The sequence below is a fragment of the Megascapheus bottae genome, chromosome 12, assembly GCF_031878675.1.
Source record: "Megascapheus bottae isolate mThoBot1 chromosome 12, mThoBot2.hap1, whole genome shotgun sequence".
Classification (NCBI taxonomy): domain Eukaryota; kingdom Metazoa; phylum Chordata; class Mammalia; order Rodentia; family Geomyidae; genus Megascapheus; species Megascapheus bottae.
This window is the reverse complement of record NC_143520.1, coordinates 48,684,687-48,697,442: the sequence shown is the minus strand read 5'-3', so window position 1 is coordinate 48,697,442 and position 12,756 is coordinate 48,684,687. Positions and strand designations below refer to the sequence as shown.

The 12,756-nt window shown below is 36.9% G+C and overlaps 1 protein-coding gene across 5 annotated transcripts in view; it reads right to left on the bottom strand.

Moving 5' to 3' along the window:
- Epb41l5 (erythrocyte membrane protein band 4.1 like 5) overlaps nt 1-12,756 on the bottom strand; it is a 120,881-nt gene that overhangs the window by 23,127 nt on the left and 84,998 nt on the right. For all 5 annotated transcript variants that reach the window (XM_090342958.1, XM_090342960.1, XM_090342961.1 and 2 more), the window contains exons 17-20: nt 8,265-8,428; nt 6,599-6,696; nt 4,599-4,727; nt 699-760 (exon numbers count right to left, since the gene is read on the bottom strand). In XM_090342958.1, coding sequence (XP_090199084.1) covers nt 699-760; nt 4,599-4,727; nt 6,599-6,696; nt 8,265-8,428 — 453 coding nt within the window. The remainder of the gene's footprint in view (nt 1-698; nt 761-4,598; nt 4,728-6,598; nt 6,697-8,264; nt 8,429-12,756) is intronic.

Here is a 12,756-nt window from a genome sequence, read left to right as displayed (position 1 = left end):
TAAAGTGCAGAAAGACATATATCAACTCAGAATTGTGCATTCTTAACAAATCTATCCTTTGAAAATGAGGGGAAATAAAAGACATTCTCAAAAAAACAAAAGCAAAGGAAGCTTATTATAAGTAGGTATACTTTACATAAATGCTAAAGGGAGTTCTTCAGGATAAGATAAAGGATATTATCTATTAATCTGAAATTCTATGAAGAAAAATAAAGAATACAGGTTAAAGAAGCGATCAATTAATACAGTGATGAACTAAAGAAATTGGTATAGACAAGAAATGAAAGTCTAACACGACAAATGGTTCAGGAGTCATGGATAAGATAAATAAGAGTTAGAAGAAGTAGCCAAGAAATTCACTCAGTTAAAAGGAGAATCCGTGCTTGGCAAGATTATAATAGTCCCTTATGATGTCAAGATGACACTAAAGTTAACCATGACATTTATCAAGCACCACAAAAAAATCTTTATAGACAACTTTGTTCTATTTGAAACAAGTGAAGACAAATGAAAATGTGAGAGTACCTTGAAATAATATAAAAACTAGATACTAAGTGATTTTCTAATGGTCAGAAAAGAGTGAATGTAAGCTACTTTTCAAACTATGTGGTGATAGAGTCTGAAGAGGGAAAGTAAAAAGAAAAGATAGTAGAAACAAATAAGAAAATCAATTCAATTCATTCTACCCCAAATTGTACCTGATTGTGGTAGTATCCTGAACACTGGCATTTTTATGACTTAAGTTATCTTCTCTTGCAACCTAAGAAAATGGGATCATTAAAAAAAAAAATCAAGAAATTTACATTTCCTTCCAGTAAAAGCAGAAGTATCTATTACTTCAGTTCAAGTAAGAGGTAATCATAATATAACAGTACTGTACCTAATATAAACCTATCTCATAGCCAAATTAGCAACCCAGACAACTTCAACATATTTGGATATAAATTTACATGTTCTTACTCTTGGACTTTTTCAATTGCAGAACATCCCATAGCGTGTGACATAATAAATACAGAATCACAAATATTCAATGCCCCCAAAATGTTCACATTGAAGTGATAAAAGGTTAAGACTGTTATTTTCCCCTAAATTTGAAAAGGGAGATACACAAAAACTGAAGAGTTCTGTTTATCCTCAACTTTATTGGGGCATTATATATAGTAAAATATACCCACTTTCTCTTTCTTTTTCTTTTCTTTTTTGTGGGTCATGGGACTTGAACTCAGCCTGGGAGCTGTCCCTGAGCTCTTCAGCTCAAGGCTACCATCCTACCCCTGAGCCACAGCCCCACTTCCCATTTTCTAGTGATTAATTGGAGATAAGAGTCTCACCGTCTTTAGGTCTTCAGTGCCCAGGCTGTCTCTGAACTGAGCGATCCTCAGATCTCAGCCTCCTGAGTAGCTAGGATTACAGGTATGAGCCACTGTGCCCAGCTAAGCATCTTTTTTTTTTTTTTTTTTAAAAACATGCACAGCTGTTGAGTTTGGGGAAATGTCTTTTCTATATAAATTGAGGTAATTTTATGTACCTTAAAATATGCAGATTATCCTGAGTTGGAATGAAAAAAAAATTTTTGCCCTGAGATATATACTATATAGCTGTGATGTAAGATCTTATTGATTACATTTTATTTAAGTTGAAGTATAAACTTTTGCATCTATGTTCAAGAGGAGTATTACTTTTTCTGTTTTTTGGTTGTTTTTTTTTTTTTAGGTCCAAGACTAGGACTTAAACTTGGTATCTGCCTCTTTCGCTTAGTGGTTAGCAATTAGAGCTCTGCCAATTGAGCCACACCTTCAACCTCCTGGTTCTTTTGTTTTTGCTAGTCTTGGGCTTAAACTCAAGGCCTGGGCACTGTTCCCAAGCTTCTTTTATTCAAGGCTAGCACTCTACCATTTGAACACAGCACCACTTCCAGTTTTTTCTGTTTATGTGGTAGTGAGGAATCAAACCCTGGGCTTCATGCATGTTATGCAAGCACTCTCCCAGCCCTCTTGTAAGATATTTCCCTAGCTTTAGTACTGAAATGACACTACTCTCATGGATTTGGAAGTTCTCCTTCCTTTTCTATTTTCCAATAGTGTGTATAGAAATGTTATAATGTTAAGCCGGGCAGGGCGCGGTGGCTCACACCTGTAATCCTAGCTACTCCGGAGGCTGAGATCTGAGGATCAAGGTTCAAAGCCAGCCCGGGCACAAAAGGACCTGAGTCTCTTATCTCCAATTAACCTCTAGAAAATGGGAAGTGGGGCTTGGCTCAAGGGTAACCTTGAGCTGAAGAGCTTAGGGATAACATTCTAACACTTGAGCCACAGTGCCACTTCTGGCTTTTTCTGTCGTACTGAAAAAAATCAAACCAGGGGCTTCAAGCATGCTAGGCAAGCACTCTACCATTAAGCTGCATTCCCAGCATATTGTATCTTTTTTTTTTTTTTTGCCAGTCCTGGGCTTGAGCTCAGGGCCTGAGCACTGTCTTTGGACTTTCTCAAGGCTAGAGCTCTACCACTTGAGCCTCAGCACCACTTCCAGCTTTTTTCTATATATGTGGTACCAAGGAATCGAACCCGGGTCTTCGTGCATGCTAGGCTAGCACTTTAACCACCAGGCCAAACTCCGGGCCCGTATTACATCTTTTTAAAACATTGGCTAGCTTGGCGCTGGTGACTCATGCCAATAATCCTAGGTACTCAGGAGGCTGAGATCTGAGAATGACAGGTTGAAGCTAGCCCCAGCAGGAAAGTCCATGAGACTCTTATCACGAATACACTACTAAAAAAAAAGCCAAAAGTTGAATGTTAATAAAAGTAGCTCAGGGACAGCACCCAGTCCCTGGGCAAGAACCCTAGGACTGGCACCAAAAAATGGTTAAAAGAGCTGGAGGAGTGGCTCATGTGGTAGAACATTAGCCTCGCAAGTGCAAGGTCCTGAATACAAACCCTAGGACTGAAAAAAAAATCTGGCCCTAAATTTTTCTTTAGGCAAAGGCCTTTAACTATAATACACTGAAGTCATTCTTTTCTTCAAGTTAAAATATAACTAAAATACATGGTAACTGCTATAAAAAATAAAATTAGTATGTCTAGAAGTATAAAAACATTTGTGTCACACAATTCTAGAGGCTGAGAAGACCAAAATCAGGACAAGATTTTATTCTGGTGAGGAACTGTTCCTAATACATAGTACCTTCTTGTAGCTTTCTTATAGAGTACAAGGGGAAAACAAATTCTCAGGGATCTATCTTTCTTTCTTCCTTTCTTCCTTCCTTCCTTCCTTCCTTTCTTTCTTTTTTATTTTGTGGATCATGGGGCTTGAACTCGGCCTGTGTATTGTACCTGAGCTTTTCACCTCAAGGCTACTACCATACCCAGGGCCTGGGCATTGTCCCTGAGCTCTTCAGCTCAAGGCTATCGTCTTACCCTTGAACCAAGCCCCACTTACGTTTTCTAGAGGTCAACTGGAGATAAGAGTCTCAGGTCCTTTTGTGCCCGGGCTGGCTTTGAACCTTGATCCTCAGATCTCAGCCTCCTGTGTAGCTAGGATTACAGGCATGAGCCACCGTGCCTGGCTCTCAGGGATTCTTCTAAGAACATTAAAAACATTCAGTCCATAATAAGTGAGAACACAGCTCTTACGATTACTTTGACCATTACTACTGACATCAATGCTTTCTCTATTTTGTTTTGTTTTGTACCAGTTCTGGGACTTGAACTCAAGGACTTGAGCTCTTGCTTATCTTTTTTGCTCAAAGTTCGTGCTTTTCCACTTGAGCCCCTTGTCTAGTTTTAGCTTCTTACTGGTTATTGGAGATAAGAATTTCTAGGATTTGTCAGCCTCGGCTGGCTCTCCATCCTTAGATATCAGCCTACTGATTACACGCCTAAGCCAGAGGCACTGGCTAACAATTTGGAAATGGTCATTATGGTTTAGATATCCTTTTGCCTTTCTTATTTCATCCTCACAACACCCCCAAGGTAATTATTAGCATTATTATATGTATTTATTATTTAATTTTAAGCATTAACAAAATGGAGGCATGAACTAATATGCCAAGTTATGAAATTGGTAAGTAGAATAAAAATGTGACTCTAGAGCTTATGTTGTTGTATTCTATACTTATTTTTATAGAAATGTTATGGTTCGTGTTTATATCGAGCAAGGGGGGCTTGTGCCAGTGAGAGAATAGGAAAAAGCACATTTTCTTAACATGGCAGCATCAGGATATTGACAGCTGAGTTGATATTCTTACTTGTGAGACAGACTTCTGTATTGGTTTTAGCACAGAGAGCAAGTCTGAAAGCTAAGGACAACCAAGGGAAAGCTGATTAGCAAGTATTTCTCTTCCAGGTTGGCTTTGAATAGTGATCCTCAGATCTCTGTCTCCTGATTAGCTAGTGAGTCACCAGAGCCTGGCTCAAAACATCTTTGCTCTGATATCTGCCTGCTGATTGTCATGTCTTAAGTTTTTATTTAAATTTGGATTTGAGGAAGGTATTTCACTATTTTGAACATGTTTCTTGGTATCATGCTCTCTATCTCTAGGCACTTGATAATTCTGTACTTTCACATCACCAGGATTATGTCTATTAAAGGCAGCTTACCTTCTGCACAGATTCTACTTGAGCCTTCAAAATGTTACTTTTGAAGTCAGGAGGAAATCTCACGGCATTTGGTCCTGGGCTCTCAATGGCATTATTAAGACATTTCTCAGTCAACTTTACTACTTCCTCCTAAATATTAAAAACACACTTTAACTCTGATAGGTTATAGTTATTAAAAGCAAAGAAGTAATGATAGAAACTAATATTCAGACAATCAAGAAATCATACACCTTAAGCAGCTATTTCCTACTTAGGACATAATCAGTTACTATAATCACCTACCTGCCAACAGATCCAGAATCCTAGGTTAGGGTTGAACTAAAGCCCAGCTAGAATAACCCAGCTAGAATAAATTACAGCCAATTTTACACATTCTTCATATGTGGTTTAATTCAGAAATTAATCTTTTTTTTTTTAACAAGTCCTGGGGCTTCAACTCAGGACTTGGGTACTGTCCTTGAGCAAAAGTGCTCTGCTGCTTGAGCTACAGTACCACTTCTGGCTTTTTCTGTGTATGTGGTACACTCCCAACTCCAGGCATTTATCCTAACTGATAGAGTCAGTTATTTTGTTGTTTAAAGATAGAAACTGGAGCTAGGTATCAGTGGCTCATGCCTGTAATCCTAGGTATACGGAAATGTAATTATTTGAAGGTTTCATTAACTTAAGAGATCTGGGACAGGAGGAGGTCATTGGAGAGTGCCATTTTGCAAATATTTTTTGGGTTTAGTGATACAGATTGAAGTATCCTAAATGCCAAGAACATGTCACTCATTTGTGAGCACCACACGGTATTTGTTATATCTTTTTAAAGTAAACATTCACAAATTTGTGGTATATTAAAATATCCAAGGGGCTGTGAGTTTGGCTTAATGGTAGAGTATTTGCCTAGCATGCAGGAAGCCCTGGGTTCAATTCTTCAGTACCACATATATAGAAAAAAGCCAGAAGTGGTGCTGTGGCTCAAGTGGTAGAGTTCTAGCCTTAAGAAAACCTAAGGATAGTGCTCAGGCTCTGAACCCAAGCCCAGGACTGGCAAAAAAATAAATAGAAAATCCCAGATGACCAAATCAATCCTGTGTAGTGCAGGTCTGATGTGGCATGAGTTTCAGAAATGGAAGAACAAAGGATGAATAAAAGCTGCAGTGGTACTCATTAGACACCATGTTGAATATGAAATACACAACATGTGGGTGGGAATGGGAGGGAAAAATTAGGAGAGAGTGAGGCAAGGGGTGACACTGTCCAAAAAGAAATATACTCTTTTCCTGACTTTTATAACCTCCTTGTACATCACCTTTATAATAATAAAAAAAAATGTAAAAATGAGAGAGGGAAAAACTGGGAAAAAACAAGGGAAGGGGTGACATTGTGCAAAAAGAAATGTACTCTTAAGCTGCGTGCAGTGGCTCATGCCTGTAATCCTAAACTACTCAGGAGGCTAAGATCTGAGGATCGCACGCTTCAAAAACAGCCTGGGCACTAAAGTCTGTGAGACTCTTATCTCAACTAACCACTAGAAAACCAGAAGTGGTGCTGTGGCTCCTGGGGCAGGGCAGTAGCCTTGAGCTGAAGAGCTCAGGGACAGCGCACAGGCCCAGAGTTTAAGCCCTATGACTGACAAAAAAAGAAAGATATGTGCTCTTTAACTGAATTATGTAACTGTAAACCCTTTGTATATCACCTGTATAATATTAATACAAACTTTTAAAAAGTTCTTCAACTAGATAGGGTAAATCAACATAAAAGGTTAATAGAGGTAACACTTTTGACTTTGTATTTAAAAATCATTATAACCTTAAAACTCTTAAGGCTGTTGTTCAAGTTTCCTCCTTCTTCTTTAAGTACTCCCACATTTCATCTTTTCAAATGAGAAAACAGGTTTTTAAGAGCTCAGAACAGATTTTCCACCAAAAGAAAAGAGACAGTATTATCTCTGCAAAGGAAGTATTTCTGGGAGGTCTGGAGATGTGTAATGAGTAGATGAGCAATCTGAATACCTGGCTGTTGATGTTAACATCAATGTTTGATGGTGGAGATGATAGAAGATTATTCTCCGCCTCAATCTGTTTGAGCTTCTCTGTGGCATCCTTTAGTGCTGATGGGAAGAAAAAAGACAAGTTGTCACAGCAGCTATAATAAGATACCATGATGAGTTCTGTTTTTCTACAACATCAATTACCATCAGTTAAAATTAATAATTCAGAAGAAGACAAAGAAGTACATATTTTTCTATAAGCAATATATATCTTACATTTCTTTCTATATTATATTCCATCATATTTTTTTTCAGTAACTTGATTAAAAGTTCATCATAAGTAGGCATATGTCCTTAGATCTCAGCCCCCTGAGAAGCCAGAATTACAGGCGTGATCCACTGCTCCCGGCCAGAATTACACTTTTAAATTCATATAATGAACAAAAATTAAATCAATCTTGTTATCAGGATAAAAAGAGGCTACTTTAATTCTAGAAATACACTAGCCCTGCTTCTAGCCAAATATAAATCATGATAGCTTTCATTTCATGTGTCATCTTCCAAGTAATGAAGAGCAATAATTTCTAACAAACGGTAAAGGGCAGCGTGTCAAAACTACAAAGAAATTACTGAAGAGAAAATACATAAACTAATAAAGAATGTTTTCTTGACCCAGCAATTTGCTATCTAAAAAGTCCAGTTACATTATTTTAAAATTCTCACCATATCAAGTAAAACTTTATTTTTGTGACACTGATCTCGGACAATACAAATACAATTTAACAGATAAAATTTAAACATGGTAGAGGTCAAAAAATAGCAATCATCTATTTAGCAATACATTTGTAGTGGCTACCTACAACAGAAAACAATTTAACCTCCTTAATGTTCTATTAGCCATAATCACTTTGTAACTGTTCACTAAACTTATTTCTGATTTAAATACTACTACACTTTGCAGTCTTAAGACAAATTCTAAACAACACAGACTTTTTTTCTTTTTTTTTTTTTGCCAGTCCTGGGCTTGAGCTCAGGGTCTGAGCACTGTCCTTGGACTTTCTCAAGGCTAGAGCTCTACCACTTGAGCCACAGCACCACTTCCGGATTTTTCTATGTATGTGGTATTGAGGAATAGAACCGGGTCCTCCTGCATGCTAGGCAAGCACTTTAACCACTAGGCCAAACTCCTGGCCACACACACATTTTTTAAGGAAACTTACTTTTACCTTTTAATTTTGAAAAAAAAAATTTTTTTTAAGTAGTATTTATTTTGTGGAACTGGCCAACAGTAATCTTCATCAATAATGAGCTAATGAAATAGTCAAACATTCATTCACTCCTGTGCCCTGGAGGAAATCTTTGAGGAAGTTTTGTATTTTTTAATCTTATTTTGTACTCAAAGAGCACATAAAAATGAACAATGAAGTAAGTGCATGAAGAATAACTAGTATATAATACTGTTTAATACATTACTTTAAAATTTTTCCAAAGTTTCTCCTAAATATAAAGAAGTAAGGAAGGCATGACGATTCTAATTTATTAACTAACTGAATTATTCTGAACAAAGTAAAAACCTAGCTATTGACTAAAATATTCTTGGAGAAACTGAGTTAGATATTTAATTTCAAAAGGAGATAATTTTTTAAAAAAAAAAAGTGTCACTGACATATTACAGAACATTTACTTACTTTTACATTCAGTTTCAGGTTCCTCTAATCCAGTTGGCTTGGTGGCTTTGTTAATGTCATCCAGTGCTGGGGATGTTTCCAAACTATCTGATGCCCCAACTATATCACTAACAGTAGTTTTTAACAAGTCTGGGCCATTGAGCAGATCAATACTCACAGGAAAGCTATAAAGGTAACAGAAAATTTACTTAGATATTTATCATGAATGCAACTTACAATACTAACAAAATCAATGTTGGAAAATATGCATGAAAGTTTTGTTGAACTAGCTTCATTTCACATTCAAAATCCTTACAACCAATGGAGCAAAGAATATTTCCCCCTGAAATAAACTTAAAGGAGAAAATACAGCACCTAGGTCCTGAATTCAAGCTCTACAACTGACTAAAAGTCCTCAGCTTAGTAGGGAGCTACTTGAATGAATTATAGGAAATTGTGGTTCTCACTAGGTCACAGTACTGAAAAACCTACAATTCACACAGCACAGAACATTCAGGAATGTTTTGTGGTTTTTTTTTTTGCTAGTCCTGGGCTTGAGCTCAGGGCCTGAGCACTGTCCCTGGACTTTCTCAAGGCTAGAGCTCTACCACTTGAGCCTCAGCACCACTTCCGGGTTTTTTCTATGTATGTGGTACCGAGGAATGGAACCTGGGTCTTCGTGAATGCTAGGCAAGCACTTTAACCACTAGGCCAAACTCCCGGCCCATTCATTCAGGAATGTTTTGCGTTTCAAGTGGACAGCAATTAGCACAGACTGAGCACTGCAAAAGATTCACCTAACAAATAAAAAAAGTGAGTCCTGAAAGGGCTGGGTCTAAGTAACTCAACTGCATACCAAATAAAACTCAAGTAGATTGAGTAATATCAAAATACTTGGCAGTAGCCAAAGTAAAATTACCAGCGTCAGATCTCTACCAAGTCAATGAGAAATAAGGCAAGAAGCTAAAAGGATTACCCATCGTGACCAAGCACGATTTACCCTAGAAAAGTACAGTTAATCTAATATATCAAAAATAATTAATATACCACATTACTTTCCAAATGCCAAGACTGACATTTGAACTTGATACCTGACACTTTCACTCACTAGTTGGAGATCTACCGAAGCTGGCCTCCAACCCCTCATATTAATAAATACAACTGCAGAGGTATCTCAGTAGATGCAGAAAAAAACATTTGACAAAATCCAACACCATTATAGTAATAATTCTCAGCAAACTAGAAAAAGAAAGGAATATCTGTAATCTAATTAACGACATCTCTACAAAAATCACACAAAACCCAAAAACAAAGGCCCAAGAATTAGTATCACACTTAATGGTGAAAAATAAATGCTTTCTCCTCTAAGTTAGAAAAAGAAGAGAGGTCTATTCTCTTCACTTCTACTCAACATTGTTCTAGAGGTTCTAACTAATTCAAAAAGGGGATGGGGGCAAGGGAGGAGTAAAGGAATACGAAGAAATATTATAAGCAAAAACGTCTACACTGAAGTTGCAGATGATAGAATAGACATAATGAAAATGCACTCCTACAAAATAAGTTCGGAATTCAGGAAATACAAGATTGATATACAAAATCAACTATATACTAGCAGTGAAAAACTGGGAATTAAAATTAAGATAATAAACCCATTTATGGCAAAAATCAAAAGGAATAAGAACTCTGAAATAAACTTACTGATGTGGAGCTTGCCACACTAATAAAAAGTATAATAAACAAATAAAGGAGGCTCCAAATAAATAGAAAGCCATCGAATGTTTACATAATAGCACTTAATATTGTCAAAATGGCAATTCTCTACAAACTGGTCTGTATATCCAAGCATTCACTGTCAAAATTGATTAGCCAGTCTTTTGGGGGCTTGAAGTCAAGAGCCTGGGCACTTTTCCTGAGCTTCTTTTGCTCTATGGCATTTGAGCAACTACATCACTTATGGCTTTTTCTGAGTATTATTTTTCTGTCTGGGTTGGCTTCAAATTACAATCCTTAGATCTTAGCCTCCCGAGTAGCTAGGACTATACATATGAGCCACTGACATTCAGCTTAATCTTTATGTGTATATGGGAATTCAAAAGAACTAGAAGGTTAATGCAATTCCAAAGAAAGAGATTACAATCATGTGCTACCACTCCTGTCCTCAAAATTCCTTACAATACAAGTTAACTTTTATCAAGACAAATCAATTGGAGAGTAATAAAAACTGCATGGATTGTCGCAAAAATAGGCCTGTGGACCATTGGAATAGAAGACCCAGAAATGAACCCACAGATCTATAGCCACCTAATATTCAGTAAGGGAGCCAAAAAAAAAAAAAACCACGATGGAAGAAAGAAAGCCTCTAAAAAATGGTGTTGGCAGAATTGGCTATACATGTGTAGAAAACTGAAGATAGATCTTTATATAACACTTTGTATCAGAATCAATTCTAAATGGATCAAAGACCTCAAAGTAAGACCAGATACCCTGAAACTATTACAGGAAGGGATAGGAAAAACACTAGGACTCCTTGGCACAGGTTAAAAACTTCCTAAGTAAAGGTCCAGGATCACAACAAATCAAAGAAAGACTAGATAAATGGGATTGCATCAAACTGAAGAGTTTCTGCATGGCAAAGGACATGGCTACCAAGATAAACAGTAAGCCCAAATAATGGGAGATCTTTACTACCGATGCATCTGACATAGATCTCGTATCTAATATATACTAAGAATTCAAAAAAATTAAACTTCCCCAAAACAAATTCTCAAGGAAACAACAACCAAATTAATGAACTAAAGACTTAAAGAGATACTTCTCCAAAGAAGAAATAAGAATGGCTAACAGTCACAAAAAGAGATGTTTAGCATCCCTAGACATAAAAATGCAAATCAAAACAAGAGATTCCAATTCACCCCAGTACAAACATGTTTATTGCAGCATTACAACCTGAACATTTCTCAGTGGAGGCATGAATCAAGAAAATGTGGTATACACAATAGAATTCAGATCTCAGCCTCCATGCACCTGGCAACTCTTGGCTCCCCCCACCCCCACCCCTTTTGCAACAACTCATTTCAGGTACATTACAAGTTTAACACTAAAAATCTATTAAGAAAAATCCAGAACATCAGTTCATCTACCTTTTTCAACTAATCCAACTGTTACCCACTCTAACCTATGTCCTATGTGTCAATCACTGTTACCTGAGTCTTTTTTTTTTTTTTAAGTAAGGCTAACAAAAAAGAGGCAGTGGTAATGGTGGGAAAAACAGAGGAAAGAAAAACAGCAGACTGCTGGAATTTGAGGAACGAATAAATTGGAATTCCTATGCTTCCTCTGGTTTATGTTTTGTTTGTATTTTTGCATTTTCATTTACATTTTACATTAATATTTAATAATGGAGATACAAATATTTTGAACATAACAATGTACAATTAGTTTATTTGTTGTAGTCAATCACAGACTCAAAGAAAAAATATATCACACACAAAAATAAGAGAAAATAATGCTACAAGTCAGAAACAAATTGGAAACTTTCTTGCAAATAGTTCTGAATCCTCAGATTTTTTTCTGAAGCTTCAAATTAATAGTGCTGAATTGTGCCCTCTCAAGTTCAAATGTTGAAGTTCTAACTTCTTAATACCTCAAAATGTGAATTTATTTGGAATTACAATTACTGTAGTTATAACTAAAATTAGGATAAGGCCATTCTAGTATAGGGTAGGAAATTAATCCAACAACTCAAGTCTTTATGAATAGGGAAATGTAGAAATACACAACAGGGAGACTACAAATTCAAGTCCAGATATACCAATGAAATCTAATAAACCACCAGAGGCTAAGCAAGAAGCATAGACAAGGTCTTTCTCACAGCTTCAGTGGAGACAGCCCTGCTAACATCTCTATGTCAACTTTGTATTTTTTCAAAATAAAGGATAATTGCCTACTAGAGCTTGAACACAGGTCCTCAATCTCTCAATCAGCTCTTTAACTCATATCTGGTACTCTTAACACTTATGTCACATCTCCAGTTCTGGTTTTGTTGGTCAATGAGAGGTAAGAGTCTCCAAGATTTGTCTGCCTGGGCTGCCTTCAAACAGTGATTCTCAGATCTCTGTCTCCTAAGTGGTTAGGATTATAGCTAGAAGCCTCTGATGTTCAGTGAGACAAAATTGTTAGTCACTCAGTTTGTGATTCCTGATGTTAACAGTCCTAGCAAACATACCACACATTCTAGGGATTGAATCAGAACTTATTAAAAGAGAATCGGAGGGCACTATATCATCTATGCCATAAAAGAAATCCAAAAGACATTCTGCTGCAAGGAAGTTCAAAGAGATAGAGATTCCTCACAAGGAAAGTGGGGTCTTAGGATAGGAGAATGGCATCTCTGTGGCTGGTCTGCTAAGCAGCAGAAATTATGAGGACTGTGCCAGGTGTGGCACAGGTGGAGTTCTTAGGGAAGTCTGATTTACAAATCTGGGAGTGTATTTTTTTTTTTTTTTGGCTAGTC